Source organism: Hemiscyllium ocellatum, chromosome 4 (genome assembly GCF_020745735.1).
Source record: "Hemiscyllium ocellatum isolate sHemOce1 chromosome 4, sHemOce1.pat.X.cur, whole genome shotgun sequence".
Lineage (NCBI taxonomy): Eukaryota > Metazoa > Chordata > Chondrichthyes > Orectolobiformes > Hemiscylliidae > Hemiscyllium > Hemiscyllium ocellatum.
In genome coordinates, this window is record NC_083404.1 from 23,471,966 (window position 1) to 23,492,345 (window position 20,380).

At 40.7% G+C, this 20,380-nt stretch overlaps 1 protein-coding gene across 1 annotated transcript in view; it reads right to left on the minus strand.

Moving 5' to 3' along the window:
- The window catches only part of csmd3b (CUB and Sushi multiple domains 3b), a 1,941,594-nt gene that overhangs the window by 592,740 nt on the left and 1,328,474 nt on the right, over positions 1 to 20,380 (minus strand). Inside the window, exon 10 of the mRNA XM_060823982.1 lies at positions 2,095 to 2,216. Within this exon, the coding sequence (XP_060679965.1) occupies positions 2,095 to 2,216 (122 nt within the window). The remainder of the gene's footprint in view (positions 1 to 2,094; positions 2,217 to 20,380) is intronic.

The window sequence follows — 20,380 nt, forward strand, 5'->3', positions numbered from 1 at the left end:
AGCTGTGCTTTGTATCTTCCATAAGGGTTGTCAGTACTTGTCAGGTGATCACAGCAAGCAATAAGCCAAGCTGTTTCCTTGTTTAAAACATAATAATCTATGAAAGCCTCACATATTAAGTCAAATGATCACTGCCGACTAATAAGTTATTACTTCAACTGTAATAATTGCCAGATCCTATACTGACATCGCCCATAGCCTTGTGTTCTGCTTCACTAGTAAATGACCCTTGTAGAATTATCCACTGTCTTATTGTTGACATGCTAGAGAAATTATTTATCCAGCCTGGGCTTTAGTTGTGGTTCTCCTGTGATTCTTGGTGACAAGCTGCTAATATTGCCAACGACAAAGTATGTGTTCCCCAACCATTCAACAGGGAAGCCATAGTGGACTTGCACTTGTCATATCCTCAAGTTCGTCAGAACTATTTCTTCCTGCAAGATCAGAGATCTAATTCGAAGATGCCATGACTTGTAGTCTGGGATTCCTTATGCTTATGGAGGTGGGGGGTGGGGGGGGGAAGAGGGAGGGGTGGTGTAGGGGACAGGAAGGAGTGAGGGAGGCAGGAGCAGTTCAGTTCAGGCTGAACTGAATCTTTTTGTACTACCAAATACGAAGACAAACACCATAAAGTATAGGTGTGATAACTAAGGGATACTTAAAAGTCTATGGTACACTGAAGGAAAGTACCATACTAGTTAACAGGTAAAATATGATGGCAAGAACAATCAGAGGTTAAAAGTATAATCCGAATATGTTGCAAGGCTGAAGACTGAAGAAGTACAACATACATAAAAGTATTATTAGAAGGGTCAGAGGTGTTGGTCATGTAGTTTAGTAGATCTGGTGAGGCCATTTAATCTCTTATATGCTGAACAGATATGAGTGAGATTTTAAATAGAACTATGCCACTTGGAGTCAATACTGAACAGTGCAATTCTAATGCATCGTTTCTCTTCTGAGGAAACACCCAAGTCAAACTTTATGAAGTTAGCTGTTTCTTGTTTGACCCCCTTCTGTCATCCATTTTGTCGAAATTGCTTGCTTCTTCCAGTGTCATCATTTCTTTTTCAAGGTAACTAGAAATTTAGCTGCATCTCGCATATACTCTACCCTGCTTTCCATTGGTAATTTCAATGTTGCTGCAATGATGACTAAGAACAACCTTATCTATTGCCATGGCTACAAGATGGATATGTCACATCTATGAAATTATATATCATAATAGAAATGGAAGATCTGTTTTTTTTTAAATAAATGGGCTTACAATGATGCAAATTTTCCAAAATATTTTTCAGTTACAATGTTATCACATTGAGAGGTTTATAATTTTTATATTCTCAGTCACAGATTGTCTGAGATGGGAGTTCAAACAGTAACCATTATTTACAAAACACAAATGCTCTAATATGATATGATTGTAAGATGATGTTTCCAACATTCACACTAAGTGAAATTCTGATCAACCTGAGTGAAATGGACATTTTGGCCCGTCCAAATAAAAATAGCAAACACTGGTATAAATTGTTGATGTATAACTGATGATCTATAAAAAAAACAGTATTTTCATTGCAAAGGCTCATTATACAGCTATAAGTTTTAGAAGAGCAATAAACTTGTCAGAGTATTTGAAGTGTAAACAACCTTGCCGTCACTCTTACTGTATTCTATCACTCTGGATGCATTTGCCTTTATGTGCATTGCTTGGTGACATGCTTTAAATGAGCAAAACTCCTTCCTTAATTTCTGTGATAGATAGAAAGAAACGGGGTATTTTTTTCATGTTACAGCAGAGCAGGTTTAAATCACAATGTGAAGAACACATCAGTTGCATTTCACTTAAATAGTGTATGCATATTAACAAGATGGACAATGGAGTTTGTAATGTATCATAGAAGTTTTGTAATTTAACCTGACAGAAAGTTTTCCTCTAGTTATTATTTCAGACATTTTTAAAAGCGCAAATCAATGAATTTGTTACCAGTGTAATGAACTTGAAGTAATTTTCCTGATCATTACCATTAAACATTGGGCTCTTTTATGACGGTGCATTATTACCAACGTTGAAAGTGCATAAATTAATTTGTCGCTTACCTTATTGGGGCTTATTGCTGTTATTATCCAGACACATTGTGCATTGCTGTCATATTGAAAAGGAAAGTTGGGGGACACAAAGGTACCAGCTGGCCCATGTAAATTCACTCCACATGTTTTCGCTAGAAAAGACAAACAAGGTTATTAAATATGGTTCTTTTAACAAAACAACTAAAATACACTTTAAAAATGTGCAACTATTCATGTAAAATTGGGACCAACTGTTTTAGTGAAATGACCATTGGCTGATGTAACATTAGGAGAAGATCAGGGGAATTGTTCAAAAGGCACAAGAAGGCAGTTCCCAGCAAGCTTATGCTCATGTTACAGCAGCTGATCCTGAGAAGTTCCTGAAGAATTGCCTGGCACACAACTTTGCAACTTCAATACATAGATTTATTAATCGATCGGATTATGAACAACAACATAGAATTAAATACGTAAATGTAATATATGTCGTGTGTATGTATTTTAATGAGAAAAGTTGAAGTAATGTAAAATCAAATTAAAGTAAATCACACTCCAACTTAGAGTCATAGAGTCATAAAGATGTACAGCATGGAAACAGACCCTACGGTCAAACCCGTCCATGCTGACCAGTTATCCCAACCCAATCTAGTCCCACTTGCCAGCACCCAGCACATATCCCTCCAAACCCTTCCTATTCATATACCCATCCAAATGCCTCTTAAATGTTGCAATTGTGCCAGCCTACACCACATCCTCTGGCAGCTCATTCCATGCAAGTACCACCCTCTGCGTGAAAAAGTTGCCCCTTAGGTCTCTTTTATATCTTTCCCCTCTCACCCTAAACCTATGCCCTCTAGTTCTGGACTCCCCGACCTCAGGGAAAAGACTTTGTCTATTTATCCTATCCATGCCCCTCATAATTTTGTAAACCTCTCTAAGGTCACCCCTCAGCATCAGACGCTTCAGGGTAAACAGCCCCAGCCTGTTCAACCTTTTTCTATAACTCAAATCCTCCAACCCTGGCAACATCCTTGTAAATCTTTTCTGAACCCTTTTGAGTTTCACAACATCTTTTCAGTAGGAAGGAGACCAGAATTGCACGCAATATTCCAACAATGCCCTGTATAGTCGAAACATGACCTTCCAACTCCTGTACTCAATACTCTGACCAATAAAGGAAAGCATACCAAATGCCTTCTTCACTATCCTATCTACCTGTGACTCCACGTTCAAGGAACTATGAACTTGCACTCCGAGGTCTCTTTGTTCAGCAATACTCCCTAGGACCTTACCATTAAATGTATAAGTCCTGCTAAGATTTGCTTTCCCAAAATGCAGCATCTCGCATTTATCTGAATTAAACTCCATCTGTCACTTCTCAGCCCATTGGCCCATCTGTTCCAGATCATGTTGTAATCTGAGGTAACCCTCTTCGCTGTCCACTACACCTCCAATTTTGGTGTCATCTGCAAACTTACTAACTTTACCTCTTATGCTCGCATCCAAATCATTTAAGTAAATGACAAAAAAGTAGAGGACCCAGCACCAATCCTTGTGACACTCCACTGGTCACAGGCCTCCAGTCTGAAAAACAACCCTCCACCACCACCCTCTGTCTTCTACCTTTGAGCCAGTTCTGTATCCAAATGGCTAGTTCTCCTTGTATTCCATGAGATCTAAGCTTAAGCTTTAATGATTTGTAGATACCAAGTTTTTGGGTTATTTTTGCTTTTGTTTCTAAGCAGTCTTATAAAGATAAGTTCATGAAAAGACTGGGGTTTGGAGATTGCCTAGGACATCTCAAGAAATGGCAGTTCATAAGATAACATGTTTGTTTTAAAAAGGCAGAGTAGAAGTGACAGAGCTTGAAAATAACAGTTGAGTTCACTGAGCTAAAGAAATAAAAACTCAATGACTAGTGCAATCTACCAGAAACAGTTTCGTTTTTTGGAAGTTAGAGCTAAGTAAGTTTAAAAATATTCAATAAACCTTGAAAAACTCCAAGCCCCAATTACTTTATTGGTTTGAAGGCAGCCTACTGCATACTGTGTCATTTTGGAGATGAGTGAGTTTAGACTAGTTCCTTAGTCAAAATGTATTTCAATTATTGCTGTGAGAGTTTGTTGAAGTTTGGATTTGGTGTGTTTAATAGAACATAGAACATAGAAAAATACAGCGCAGTACAATGTTGCACTGATCCAAGCCTACCTAACCTTCACTAGCCCACTATCCTCCATATGCCTATCCAATGCCCGTTTAAATGTCCATAACGAGGGAGAGTCCACCACTGTTACTGGCAGGGCATTCCATGAACTCATGACTCGCTGAGTAAAGAATCTACCCCTAACATCTGTCCTGTACCTACCATCCCTTAATTTAAAGCTATAAACTTGTAGTTCAGTGAGAGAGAGAAGCTAAAATACATGCTAGTTTAGATAGACCTGCTCCACTGATTGAAAAAAGGAAGCTGGTTTTGTTATTGACCATGTGGAATATGGTTCAAGTTTGGTGAGAAAATAGAAGCTGGAAGATTGCACTGTTTGAAATCAGTGGAAGATTAAGCAATGGTATTCCAAAGCTTTGCACCGGAAAAACCAACAAGCAGATTAACTTGAACTCACCAATTAACCAGACAAAAGACAGTAAAGAAGTGACAAATAAAAGTTACCATTGAGAAATGTTGAAGTTGATGCTGATTAAAGATACCTTCCAGAGCACTGTGGCATATTTACTTAGTTCCCTGTAGAAGTTTAGATTGATTAGATTAGATTACTTACAGTGTGGAAACAGGCCCTTCGGCCCAACAAGTCCACACCGACCCGCCGAAGCGCAACCCACCCATACCCCTACATTTACCTCTTACCTAACGTAAGTCTAATATTGTTGGTCATTTAAGGATAATTCTTGGGTGAAGTAAATAGTAAACCTGAATGTGTATACAGTTAGAAAATACATTGTTAAGTTATTCAGATTTCTCTTTTAAAATCCATCTGGATCATAATATTCAAATCTGTTAATTATACACGAATAATGTTTTTTATATTCTGTAATGTGTGCACCCAATCTATTGAACTTTGCAATGAACAACACAATAATTGCTCCTTATTTGAAAATATTATAATAGCTCCCATAGTGAATCATCCAAAACAGTAGAATGACAATCAGTCCATGACACCTGCACCAACATATTCCATTAATCCTATTCCTTTATTCTCCCTTTCCATAATCCATCCAAACATTTCATTTTTTGTCTATAGCCAGTGTGGAACTTAGCCATGGAGATGCAAAGTTACATGATCAAATTCTAGGCAGGCATTAAGCTAACTGATATTTTCGATGTAGCATTAGGGATATTGCAATTGGCTTCAGCATCCAAATTAAGGGAGTTAAAGAAAACAAATTTCTTGCTTTTCCCACTAATTGTGAATGACCTTTATTTTAAGGAAATGCAATCCAAGTGAGCCCAGAACAGGCTCAACTCTGGTGCTATCCACCGGTGCATTCCATGTGGTGAGACTGCTTGCCTTCACTTGCTAGAGTAGAAATAAGGGAGGCTGGAGCTGTAAGGCCACAACTAGCATATTGTGTGCAATTCTGGAATCCACATGATAGGAGGATGTGGTAGCACTGAGGAGGATGCAGAGGAGATTTATCAGAATGTTACCTGGGTTGCAGAGTTTCAGTTATGATGTTAGATTGGACAGACTGGGAGTGCTTTCCTGAGAGCAGAGGAAAGGAAAAGAGGACTTGAGTGAGATGTGTCAAATTATGAGGGGCCGAGATAGGGTAGACAGGAAGAAACTTTTCAACTTGACGTAGGGATCAATGACTGGGGACATACTTTCAAGGGGCTGAAGGTTTAGAAGAAACCGAAGAGAAAACTTTTCACCGAGAGGATGGTGGGAATCTGGAACTCATTGCCTATAAGATTGGTGGAAACAGAAATGTTCATACTTTTAATAATAATTTTGAAGTACGCTTGTGACACTAAGACATACAAGGCTCTGGGTCAAGTGCTGGGAAACAGGGTTAGAATAGTTAGGAAGTTGTTTTTGACTGGCAGGAATGGGATGGATTGAAGAATCTTTTTTTTGTGTTGTAGATGTCTATGACTCTATGAGCTCTGCTTACTTTGCTGACTATTCAATTAATTACAATTGTGAGTTTGAACTAAGATTGGTAGGGGCAGAAATGTTCATAATTTTAATACCAAGGAGGCGGCATGGTGGCTCAGAGGTTAGCACTGCTGCCTCACAGCACCAGGGTCCCAGGTTTGATTCCAGCCTCTGGCGACTGTCTGGGTGGAGTTTGCACATTCTCCCCGTGTCTCCGTGGGTTTCCTTCGGGTGCTCCTGTTTCCTCCCACAGTCCAAAGATGTAAAGTGCAGGTGACTTGGCCATGCTAAATTTTCCATCGTGCTAGGTTCATTAGTCGAGGAAAATGGGTCTGGATGGATTACTATTTGGAGTGTCAGTGTGGACTGGTTGGACTGAAGGGCCTGTTTCCACACTGTAGGGAATCTAATCTAAATATGCTCACTTGCATATTTAAAGGTCTGAAACTTAAGTTTGTTTCTGTACACAAGGACACGAACAGGAGTGTTTAAAAATTCGATTCTAAACAAAGGTAAGAAATGGACTACTGTACGTCAATGTATCCAGTGCCCAAGAACATGGCAAAATCAGGAAGTTAAAAAATTAGGCAAGTCTACTGGTAACTGTATTTACATTATACTCATATGGTTCACTCATGTCCTTTTGGGAGAGACATAAGCCATTATTGCCTAGTCTGTATTACATGTGACAACAAACCAATTCATATTGGTCCTCTCAAATGGCCCTAGCAAGCCAGTTGCTTCAAGGACAATTAGGGAGGGCAATAAATACTGACCTTGCCTATGATGTCCACATCCAATAGATGAATGAAAAAAGCACATCTAGCTTTGGCAATTTGTTCAAAATCAGGTTAGCTATTATTGGTATTCACTGGAACTATTTAAAATTGCTATTTAGAGTCAGAGATTCAGAGGGATGTACAGCACGGAAACAAACCCTTCAATCCAACTCATCCATGTCAATCAGACATCGCAACTGAATCCAGTCCCACTTTCCAGCACCTGGCCCATATCCCTCCAAATCCCTCCTATTCATATACCCATCCAGATGCCTTTTAAATGTTGCAGTTGTACTAGCCTCTGCCACTTCCTCTGGCAGCCCATTCCATACACGCACCACCCTCCATATGCAAAAGTTGCTCCTGAGTTCTCTTATATCTTTCCCTTCTCACCCTAAAACTATGCATTCTAGTTCTGGATTCCCCAACCCCAGGAAAAGATTTGGCGTATTTACCCTACCCATGCACCTCATAATTTTATAAACCTCTATAAGGTCACCCCTCAGCCTCCGACACTTCAAGAAAAACAACCCTACCCTATTCAAACTTTCCCTATAGCTCAAATCCTCCACCCTGGCAACATCCTTGTAAATCTTTTCTGAATGTAAAAAATGAGGTCTGCAGATGCTGGAGATCACAGCTGCAAATGTGTTGCTGGTCAAAGCACAGCAGGTTAGGCAGCATCTCAGGAATAGAGAATTCGACGTTTCGAGCATAAGCCCTTCATCAGGAATAAGAGAGAGAGAGCCAAGCAGGCTGAGATAAAAGGTAGGGAGGAGGGACTAGGGGGAGGGGCGATGGAGGTGGGATAGGTGGAAGGAGGTCAAGGTGAGGGTGATAGGCCGGAGTGGGGTGGGGGCGGAGAGGTCAGGAAGAGGATTGCAGGTTAGGAGGGCGGTGCTGAGTTGAGGGAACCGACTGAGACAAGGTGGGGGGAGGGGAAATGAGGAAGCTGGAAAAATCTGAATTCATACCTTGTGGTTGGAGGGTTCCCAGGCGGAAGATGAGGCGCTCCTCCTCCAGCCGTCGTGTAGTTGTGTTCTGCCGGTGGAGGAGTCCAAGGACCTGCATGTCCTCGGTGGAGTGGGAGGGGGAGTTAAAGTGTTGAGCCACGGGGTGATTGGGTTGGTTGGTTCGGGCGGCCCAGAGGTGTTCTCTGAAGCGTTCCGCAAGTAAGCGGCCTGTCTCACCAATATAGAGGAGGCCACATCGGGTGCAGCGGATGCAATAGATGATGTGTGTGGAGGTACAGGTGAACTTGTGACGGATATGGAAGGATCCCTTGGGGCCTTGGAGGGAAGTGAGTGTGGAGGTGTGGGCGCAAGTTTTACATTTCCTGCGGTTGCAGGGGAAGGTGCCGGGGGTGGAGGTTGGGTTGGTGGGGGGTGTGGATCTGACAAGGGAGTCACGAAGGGAGTGGTCCTTGCGGAACGCTGATAGGGGAGGGGAGGGAAATATATCCTTGGTGGTGGGGTCCGTTTGGAGGTGGCGGAAATGGCGGCGGATAATACGTTGTATGCGCAGGTTGGTGGGGTGGTAGGTGAGAACCAGTGGGGTTCTGTCTTGGTGGCGGTTGGAGGAGCGGGGCTCAAGGGCGGAGGAGCGGGAAGTGGAGGAGATGCGGTGGAGGGCATCGTCGATCACGTCTGGGGGGAATCTGCGGTCCTTGAAGAAGGAGGCCATCTGGGCTGTGCGGTGTTGAAATTGGTCCTCCTGGGAACAGATGTGGCGGAGACGAAGGAATTGGGAATATGGGATGGCGTTTTTACAGGGGGCAGGGTGGGAGGAGGTGTAGTCCAGGTAGCTGTGGGAGTCAGTCGGTTTATAATAGATGTCTGTGTTGAGTCGGTCGCCCGAGATAGAAATGGAAAGGTCTAGGAAGGGGAGGGAGGAGTCTGAGACAGTCCAGGTGAATTTCAGGTCGGGATGGGAGGTGTTAGTAAAGTTGATGAACTGTTCAACCTCCTCGTGGGAGCACGAGGCAGCGCCGATACAGTCATCGATGTAGCAGAGGAAAAGGTGGGGGGTGGTGCCAGTGTAGTTGCGGAAGATGGACTGTTCCACATATCCTACGAAGAGGCAGGCATAGCTGGGGCCCATGCGGGTGCCCATGGCAACTCCTTTAGTTTGGAGGAAGTGGGAGGATTGAAAAGAGAAGTTATTCAGGGTGAGGACCAGTTCAGTCAGTCGAAGGAGGGTGTCAGTGGAAGGGTACTGGTTGGTGCGGCGGGAAAGGAAGAAGCGGAGGGCTTTGAGTCCTTCGTGATGGGGGATGGAGGTGTACAGGGACTGGATGTCCATAGTGAAAATAAGGCGTTGGGGACCGGGGAAGCGAAAATCCTGGAGGAGAAAGATAATGCGTAAGGTGGCAAAGGACATAGACTTGCCTGCATCCGCTGCACCCGATGTGGCCTCCTCTATATTGGTGAGACAGGCCGCTTACTTGCGGAACGCTTCAGAGAACACCTCTGGGCCGCCCGAACCAACCAACCCAATCACCCCGTGGCTCAACACTTTAACTCCCCCTCCCACTCCACCGAGGACATGCAGGTCCTTGGACTCCTCCACCGGCAGAACACAACTACACGACGGCTGGAGGAGGAGCGCCTCATCTTCCGCCTGGGAACCCTCCAACCACAAGGTATGAATTCAGATTTCTCCAGCTTCCTCATTTCCCCTCCCCCCACCTTGTCTCAGTCGGTTCCCTCAACTCAGCACCGCCCTCCTAACCTGCAATCCTCTTCCTGACCTCTCCGCCCCCACCCCACTCCGGCCTATCACCCTCACCTTGACCTCCTTCCACCTATCCCACCTCCATCGCCCCTCCCCCTAGTCCCTCCTCCCTACCTTTTATCTCAGCCTGCTTGGCTCTCTCTCTCTTATTCCTGATGAAGGGCTTATGCTCGAAACGTCGAATTCTCTATTCCTGAGATGCTGCCTGGCCTGCTGTGCTTTGACCAGCAACACATTTGCAGCAAATCTTTTCTGAACCCTTTCAAGTTTCATAACATCCTTCTGATAGGAAGGAGACCGGAATTGCACACAATATTCCAAAAGTGTCTTAACCAATGTCGCAACATGACCTCCCAACTCCTATACTCAATACTCTGACCAATTAAGGAAGGTATACCAAATGCCTTCTTCAGTATCCTATCTACCTGCGACTCAACTTTCAAGGAGCTATGGCCCTGCATTCCAAGATCTCTTTGTTCATTAACACTCCCAAGGACCTTACCTTTAAGTGTATAAGTTCTGCTAAGATTTACTTTCCCAAAATACAGCTCCTCACATTTATCTGAATTAAACTCCATCAGCCACTTCTCAGCCCATTGGCCTGTCTAATCAAGATCCCGTTGTATTCTGAAGTAACCCTCTTCACTGTCCACTACATCTCCAATTTTGGTGTAATCTTCAGACTTACTAACTGTACCTATTTTGCTCACATCCAAATCATTTATATAAATGATGAAAAGTAGTGAAACCAGCACCGATCCTTGTGGCACTCCACTGGTCACAGGCCTTCAGTCTGAATAACAATCCTCCAGCACCACCCTCTATCTTCTACCTTTGAGCCAGTTCAGTAACCAAATGGCTAGTTCCCCCTGTATTCCATGAGATCTAACTTGTGCAGATTAGTCTTTCAGCTGGAATAATAAAACTGCACAGATTGCCAAACCATTAGATTTAAATGGTGTCCTAAAAACTTTGTTCATTTGTATTGGTTCATGAAAGATTTTACATTTGGTGATATGCAAATGTTAAAAAATAGGATCAATTTGGGGGAAGCGATGGTCTTGTGGTGTTATTGCTGGGCTGTTAATCCAGAGACCTGGGTCTGCATCCTGCCACGGCAAGTGATGACATTTGAATTCAATACTAAAAATCTTGAAAGAAGGATCTAATGATGACCATGGATTAATTGTCGATTGTTGGGAAAAACCCATCTGGTTCACTAATGTCCTTTAGGGGAAAAACTGTCATCCTTCCCTGGTCTGGCCTACATGTGACTCCAGACTCACAACAATGTGGTTGCCCACAGAGCAGTTCAGAGTCATTCAGGGATTGGCAATAAATGCTGCCTGACCAGTGATGCCTCATCTCACAAATGGACAAAAGAAAAATAACGTCTTAAAACTAGCACAGCTTTGAGTGCAATTCTGCCCATGTCATAGAATGTATTCCAAGTATCTGTACTTGTGAGGGTACAGAAAGTAACTAGATTGAGACTCACAGTAATCCAAAATAACACAAAAACATTTGAAGAATACTTTACTGAGATTAATGAAATATTTCATGGTTTAATGGATTCTCCTGACATTTCAATAGATGAATGTAAGAAAAGAAAAGAAAAGTGAGTAAGAAAAGAAAGGTTTGCAGACTAATATTGTCTTATGAGTGAAGTAATATCAATTCTTGATTCAGTAACATAATTTCAATGGTTTAGATGAGGAAAATTTAAAATCTTATTAAAAACATTCCATAACGTAGAAAGAAGCATGGACATTTAAAGAAATAGATACTGAAATAACAAAGTACATTCAGAATGACCATTGAGAAAAATGTGCTTAATTGGTGTGCTTAATGTTTAGAATGATCTATTCAGCATGTGGAAAAGGCAAAAACATTACAATATTAAAAATCATTGGGACATAGAAATTGGAGAAAGAATACAAAATTTAGCCCTTTGAGCCTGCTCTGCCAATTCAATGACAGATCAACTTCATATTAACACTTGCCCAACATGTGAGCCAATGGTTATGTAGATCAAAAATTTTTCAAATGCAGTCTTGAAAATATTCAATGATCTAACATTAACTGCTTTCTGGGGTAGAGACTTCCAAAGTTTATTGAACTTCGGAACAAAAAAATAATTTTCAACTTCATCTTAAATGCAAGGCCACTTTTTGCAAAAATGTGCTCTAAAGTTCTCCGTTCTCCCTTGATGGGGAAAAAAATATCTCAGCATCTGTCCTGTCAAGATCCCTCAGCCCTTCAACACCCCAATTATTTGTTTTAATAAGTAAACTTTTCATTTTTATAAATTCCAATGATTATTCTTTATCTCCTCCCAAACTGATCTTTCACCTTGATATTTCAAAGCCAAAAACATTTTTCAATACTGTGCTAATTTTATTCTTTATTCACAAAGGCAAGCTTCCTACTTTTGTTTTCTACTGAGCCTTCCACAATGTCAAACAATCTTGAATTTTTGATTGCTAGCTGGGAAGCATTAAGAACTTGAGGGCGTTTACTTCAATTGTATTTTCTCATTGCCGATTTTCTTAATGTTATAAAGAAGTACTAGTCTTCAATAAACTTCAAACCTATAAACTGTAGTTTAGAAAGTGGCCTGATGTATATTGTCAGATGTTATGCAGACCTCTGTGGTTCTGGGAAAACAGAATCTGAAAATTGTAACTCACTCAATCTGCAAACCTAATTTCTCCTGAGTCTGAGGCCATCTGTATCAATATTCAAGAAAAACAATAGATAGAAATCAGGGTACCAAAGGCTGCTTATCCTAACATCTCCTGCTTTTGAGAGGGTGCAGAAGCGGTATACCAGGATGCTGCCTGGATTAGAGGATATAAGCTATAAGGAGAGTGTGGACAAACTAGGATTGTTTGCACTCAAGCGGTGGAGGCTGAGGGAAGATCTGATAGAATTTTATAAAATTATGAGGCATAGATAATGTTGATAGTCAGAAGTTATTTTTCCCTCCAAAGTTGAGGGCATGCATTTAAGGTAAGAGGAGGAAAGTTCGAAGGAGATGTGAAGGGCAAGATTTTTTGCACAGAGAATGGTAGGTGCCTGGAATGTGCTGCCAGGGTAGGGGTGGAGGGAGATACAATATGGGCGTTTAAGGGGGCTTTAGATAAGCACATGAATATGCAAGATATGGGGGGACGTGGATCATGGGCAGGCAGAGAGATTAGTTTATTTTGGCGTCATGTTTGGCACAACATCTTCTCAAAGGTATATCAGGTTCAGCAAATTTACTTGAGATTTCTTTCTGAAAATTTTAGTAGTAGGACAGATAATGGTAGCTAGTAGATGTAGATATTTTGAATTACTAAACAGCATTGATGGGCAAACTGAATATTTGGAAAAATCGAAAAGAGTACGTCAAGGAAGTTACACAAATAAAGGAATAATATGTAAGTGTGAATATGCATCAAATTATCGAGAAAACATTTCCTTTCGCTTTCGTTCACACTGTTCTTAAGTGTTTGACAATTTTAAGAAGTTTCAGTCTTACAGCACTTTCAAAGAGGCGGCAGGTTTACTGCAAACAAGGTCAAAAAACAAGGAATACGTACATTGTTACGGGTTACATTTGCAGAGTACTTCTTAACTGTAAAGTACTTCTGAAAATTGTGGTCAAGTAGGAAACCAAATGCAGTCTCGCTTTTAATTTAACCATTTTAACCAATTCATTTTTTTTCTATAGGTGTCACATTAAAATATATGCTTTTAATCAGTTTAATTTCACTCTCCATGTTTTCCAAGTTATCCTAGTTACTACATTGAAAAATTATGATACAATTGTAGTATCTTATATTTTCACTTCATTGCAACTTAAATCAATGGGAAAGAAGAGATTTGCACTTATTTAATTACATTTATTATTTTGGAATATCTTTTCAGTCACTAAACTTTATTTAAAGTGCAGTTATTGTTACACAGCAGAGAGATATGTCAGCCAATTTGTGCACTGCAAAGTTTCATATCCCAAAACAGGATAAATTAACTTTGATTTCACTTCTGTTGGTTGAAGGATTAAATGGTTGCCAGAGCATTGTGGAATATGAATGGAAATCAGCATATTTAGCTGTGCTGTGCTTCAAGACTTCTTTCAGGTGGAAAATCAGGAACAGGCTGCCACACAAAATCTGAGCACAGGCAACAAAGTGAGCAAACCAGTTTTTCTTTCCTTCAGGTGTTCAGCAATTCTCCACTGAAGTTGCACAAACCTTATCTGGATTAATGAACATTTTAACAATTATACAAGTTAAATGACTTGTCTTCACCAAAATCTCCAAAGCGTTCATTTTAATGGAGTTGTAGAAGTCTGGAAAGAGCCGAAGACAGCTATGCTGTAGAGAAGCCATCAGCTACAAGACCAGAAAACACCAAGACTGGATTAATGAGAATGACCACATCATCCAAAACCTCATCGACAACAAGAAGGAAGCTCTCCGTGCATGACTGAAGGACAAAGAGGAAACAGATGGAGTTGCAAGGAAGAATGAGGGAAATCAAGAACTGATGGTGGGCAGAATGCTGGCTGAGGAGTTACAACTCCTTGCCAAAAAAAATGACACCAGGGACTTCTATAGTACCATCAAGGCAGCATATGGACCCAACACCCTTGGCTCAAACCAGCATGGATTAAGGATGAAATCTTTTTGAGAGACAGAGAAAACATTAGCCTTTGATGGAGACAACACTTAAAAGAATGCCAAAACCATGATATAACCATAGGTGAGGATATATTTGAGGAAATGCCTCAATACACCACTGACTCTGGACTCCTACCAGGAGTGGACAGAATTCCAGCAGAGGGTTTCAAAATTGGAGGAATTGAGTTTCCTTGTCATCGCCATCAAGTCTTCCTGAACATGTGGGACAAAGAAAAAGAAACCCTGCTGATCTCAAGGATGCTGTCATAGTCATTGTTTTCAAGAGAGGAAATATACTAAACTGTGAGAATGACCATGAAATCTCCCTCTCTCTCTCCATCGCCAGGAAGATTATCATCTGGATTCTCATCAGGCACCCTCACCCAGTCCCTGAAGACACCCTTCCTGAAAATCAATGTGGCTTCCTGTCAATCTATAGAACGATGGAGACTATTTTTATTGTTCAATAACTCTAAGAGAAATGTCAGGAACAACACCAGCCACTCACCATAGACTTCATCAATCTGATGAGGCTTTTGTCTCAGTCAATCAAGAAGAGCTTTGGAAGAGCCTCTCAACAGTCAGAGAGAAGTTAATCGACATCCTCCAACTCCTCAACAGCAAGATGTCAGTGATAGACAGGTAATATGACACAATCCTTTGAAGTCAGGTCAGGACTTGGTTTGTCCACAGGACAGGCTGAAAACGTTTCAACCTCAATTAGTTGAGATCCAAGAAGAAGACAAGACAGACATTGCTTCAGAACTTCAGTGTGCAGATGACAATGTCCAGAGAAATTCTTCAACATCCTCCATCACTTTCCATTGAAGAGAGTCATGTTTAATGTCTTCCTAAAGCATCTGAAGACTTGGTCTTAGCCTCAAGCTCAAGATAATAAATCCTTTACCAACCCACCCCAGGGCAAATTATGGTCTGTTTCTCCATTAAGATTCCAAATGTGGAAAATGTGCTGTATGTGGAAAGCCATCTAAGGCTGTCACCGATATGGAAATCTAACACTGCATCCAATCTATGATGCTCACATTTGGAAACCTAAGAATGATAGACTTTGACAATCATGATGTCCATTCTCAAAGATGCTTATGAATAATGCAGTCTTCCTGCCAATTCTTTTATATGCTCCAAAACCTAAACTGTGTGCAGACAATAACTCAAGCCCTGGAGAAGTATGACCAATGCTGTCTGAGATAGATTCTCAGCATCAGCTGGGAGGACAGGTGTACTAACATAAATGTACTTGAAAGAGTCAATAGTATCAACTTCGAGACCAACACCAACATGATTAGCCAACACTAACTCTGTTGGCCTGGCCATGTTCTTAGGATGCCTGAGTTCCAAATGCCAAAGCAAATCTTCTTCAACCAACGCAAGGAAGGCACTCAAATGAGAAGAGGATCAAGGAAAGTCTTCAAAGACTCCTGGACTTCCATGAAATTTCATGAAAGGAAACAATTAGATGGAGGCAGTGGCATTTGTGAATGCCTTTGGAAAACTCAAAGGACACTTCACGACATTAGCCTTTTTGCTAAGCATGTATGAGGTAAGAAACAAAACAAAATAAATCCCAAGTGGACGTCAAAGCCTGGGAGAATCTTGTTCAGAAGAAAGTGACTCAAAGGAAACTCCTGCATGAAGGGATATAATTCTTCAAGAAACCCATATAGATCATAGAGATGTACAGCATGGAAACAGACTCTTCGGTCCAACCCGTCCATGCCAACCAAATATCCCAAACTAATCTAGTCCCACCTGCCAGCACCCAGTCCATATCCCTCCAAACCCTTCCTATTCATATGCCCATCCAAATGCCTCTTAAATGTTGCAATTGTACCAGCCTCCACCACATCCTCTGGCAGCTCATTCCATACATGTACCACCCTCTGCATGAGAAAGTTGCCCCATAGGTCTTTTATATATCGTTCCCCTCTCACCCTAAACCTATGCCCTCTAGTTCTGGACTCCCTGATTCCAGGGAAAAGATTTTGTCTATTTATCCTATCCATGCCCCTCATAATTTTGTAAATCTCTATAAAGTCACCCCTCAGCCTCCAATGCTCCAGGGAAAACAGCCCCAGCCTGTTCAGCCTCTACCAGTAACTCAGATCCTCCAACATCAGCAAAAGGAAATACAGATAACAGTCAATAGAAAGGAATGCCAGTGATCGCGAGGTGAAAGCCACCCAATTCCACTTCCTGAACACAGCTGCCAAACGTGTGTCTTTCGGATTGGGTTCATTAGCCACACAAAGATGCACTGAACAATTGAACAATGACACAGAATTTCCTAGGTGAACAATCATACTCATGAGTAAGTATTAGTAATCAAATGATTGCTGTCAACAACCCGTTCAATGGCTTATTAGCTACATTTTTTATTACTACAAATGAAATGGCATTCTCAGGAATTGCATGCTTCAGGTAACTGCTTCTGTAATTTTATTAGCAGTTTACTCACTGTGACAAAGAAAATTGAGACATTTACAATTATTTTCGGGTGGGGAAGAAGGAAATACATATGGACATATACAATAAGAAAAACAAAACAACTTTCTTTCAAGCAAGCATGTTTAATTTTCCACAATAGCTACAATTCAGATTCAACCGGTTAAAAGCAGACATTTGATTGACTCAAAGGAAAATGAATAGATTTCATTCAATCTTTCAAGTTCACCTTATTATCACAGGTCCAGTTATACATTTGAATGGATACCTGGAGAGCATAAGTGGTCGAACTGGAAAATTTCATGAAAGGAAACAATTAAATGGAGGCAGTCCATTTGTCAATGCTTTTGGAAAGCTGAAAGGACACTTCATGACATTAGCCTTTTTGCTAATGCTGTATGAGATAAATAAAAAACAAAACATAAAATGAATCTCAAGTTGCAAGACACAAGAGGAACCATTTGCCAGCTGTTGAAATGGAGCCATTATGAACAGTTGTAAGGAGGTTTATTCTTCAATATCAACAACTCATGGTCAGCTTGACGGCATACCTAAACGAAGTGCAGCTCTGTAACTCAACCACTGGATGCATTTAATGCTGCTGGACCTCAATTAATGATTTTGAGCTGCAAGTCTAAGATCTTAGATCATCTTATCAAACTCAAAATAGCAGAGGGATAGAAAACAGGGAACTACAGTCCAACTAATCTAATATCGGTTATCAAAAACAAAATGCTGAAATGTAGTTTTTAGGAAGTCTTTATGATGTACTTCAAAAATTACAGTAAGACCAGATAGTCAACATAGTTTCTGAAAATGAAGTCATACTTGCCAATTTAATCAAGGTTTTTAAGGATGTAACTAGTAGGATTGATGACCGGGAAGAATAAGGATAAATCTGACATTTTCAAATGAGAAGGCTTGATTAGTTAGTCTACCATGCAAGATTAACCCATCAGGATTGCTGACAAAGTTTGAGGAGTTCTCAAAGAGGCTGAAAAGAGATATAGAGAGATTGGCTGCGTGGACAACATAATGGCAGATTTAAGTATAGGTGAATTCTGAGGTTATTCACTCAAGTAATAATAAATGAAAAATAAAATATTTTTAAAGAGTTGATGATTAGATAGAATGATGACAATGAGTGAACTAGTACAAGAAGCACAGAAAGTTAGCATGAAAGTAAATTAATAATTAGGGAATCAGTTGACATGTTCATGTTTAGTTCAAGAAACCAATTTACAGAAATAAGGAAGTTATGCTATACTTCTATAGGGCTATCATGAAAGCACAGCTGGAGTACTATGTCATTTTCATCTCCTTGTCCAAGGAATGATGTACTTATTTTGGAGTAGTGGTCTCTGAAACAGGAGAGCTGTCATATAATAAGACACTTTATAAATTGAATTAATATTTGCTTGAGTTTAGATATCTCTGAAATATACAAGGTTCTGAGTTGGGTAGACACATTTTGTTTCCCTTCTTTCTCAATGTGGCTGATAATTTTCCAGGAACAGATGTTAATGGTGTGGCTTATGTTATTCCTCTTTATGTAAAAAAAAAGTTATTGAAATATTGAAGAATCTAACATACTTTATTGCTACTAACTAGTGTATACAAACATTTAATTATTTAGGCACAAAAGTGTCTGGGCTAACCTGAAGCTAAACAGTACAGTGTGGTTCTGAGTGGCATGCCATGCTGCAAGTGATCTGAAATCTTTATATCGTTGTGGCCTGACAGTGACCAAATCCTGAACATAGCTCTTAGAGATATATTGACATACTTTCTCTCAAAGATATATTGAAATACTGACCATGAGACATAACACAACACATGGTGATGATTTTCTCTTTCCTGATGCAGGATACATGGTTTTGTATTGATTATTGAATGGGTATCAGCTCAAGCCTGCCTCACATTTGTACCTTATTTGTCAGAAGGCCTTTTATTTTTTTTCTCCCTATGGCTGCCCCTTCCAAATTCTTGATGGAGCATACTCAGAGGTCGTGCAAATTTATCTTTTCAGAAGATGTTGCTGAATGCTTTTGGAGTCCAAGATGTATATATGTTCCACTGAGATCTGTGAATAATGGACTGACCACATCTGAAGTTTAAACTTCTGATGGGCTGTTTATCAATGCTCAGGACTTTCTGAAAATGTTTAAAATACTGGGCTCAGTATCAGGAACCTGTGTGAGATAAGTGAATACTTACTCTGAAACTGTTACCTTGGTTAATACCTAATTATACACAATGTTTGCCCCTTTGTTAATGAACTGAGCACCAGACGTTCTGGTGGCTCAGTGTTTTGCATTGCTGCCTCACAGCACCAGGGACCTGGGTTCGATTCTAGCCTCAGCCAACTGTCTCTATGGAGTTTGACCATTCTCCCTGTGTCTGCATGGGTTTCCTCTGGGTGCTTCGGTTTCCTCTGTTTGCTTCAGTTTCCTCCCACAATTCAAAGATCTGCAGGTTAGGTGAAATTGCCATGCTAAATTGCCCATATTGTTCAGGGATGTGTGGGTTAGGTGTATTAGTTAGGGGTACATGCAGACTTATACAGAATGGGTCTGGGTGTGTTGCTCTTCAGAGGGTTGGTGTGGACTTGTTGGGCCAAATGGCCTGTTTCCACACTGCAGAGTTTCAATGATCTAAGTCACCATCACCACTCATCCTAACACAATCAAAAATCTCCTTCCGTCCCACCCACCCTGACCCGACCTAACTACTACCCTCAATACTCATTCATCCATTCACTTTTTCAAAAACTTGAGAACTTAAAATAAATACGAACTACTGTCATGAAAAAGGGGGTTTATCTATTTTTCTTGTGCTTTCTGGCAGTGATGTTTGTACTGATCCATTGACATTTCAGCAGAAATAGGAAGCCCAGGCTGAAAAATCAGAAAATCGTCAGGTTGCAGAAATCTTTGCAGGAAATTTCAAAGCAAAGAGCACCAATGCTAACTGAAAGATCTGGAGCAACATGCTTCACAGCTCTTTTAAAATAACAGATCGTGACTTACATATTTTAAAATATATGCATCTGGTGTAATCGAGATTATGGGCAAGCACCTACAAATGCTGGGCGCAATTGAAAAACATTGAGAAAATGCAGTTGAAGAATTTTAGAATTGCCATAATGTTTACCGGCACAATATCAATAATTCTATCACACTGAAATGTGTGATTTAATCCTTTCATTTAGCTGTATTATGTACTGTCCTGTTTTAATTTTTCTATTGATGACAAAATATTCTTGCCTCATAAGTTATGCTGGAGAATTACACATAACAAATATCACTTTACATAGAACATTGAACATTACAGCGCAGTACAGGCCCTTTGGCCCTCAATGTTGCACCGACCTGTCATACCAATCGGAAGCCCATCTAACCTACACTATTCCATCTTCATCCATATGTTTATCCAATGACCATTTAAATGCCCTTAATGTTGGCAAGTCTACTACTGTTGCAGGCAGTGCATTCCATGCCCTGACTACTCTCTGAGTAAAGAACTTGGAACTGGAGTGTGAGTGAATTGGCATCAA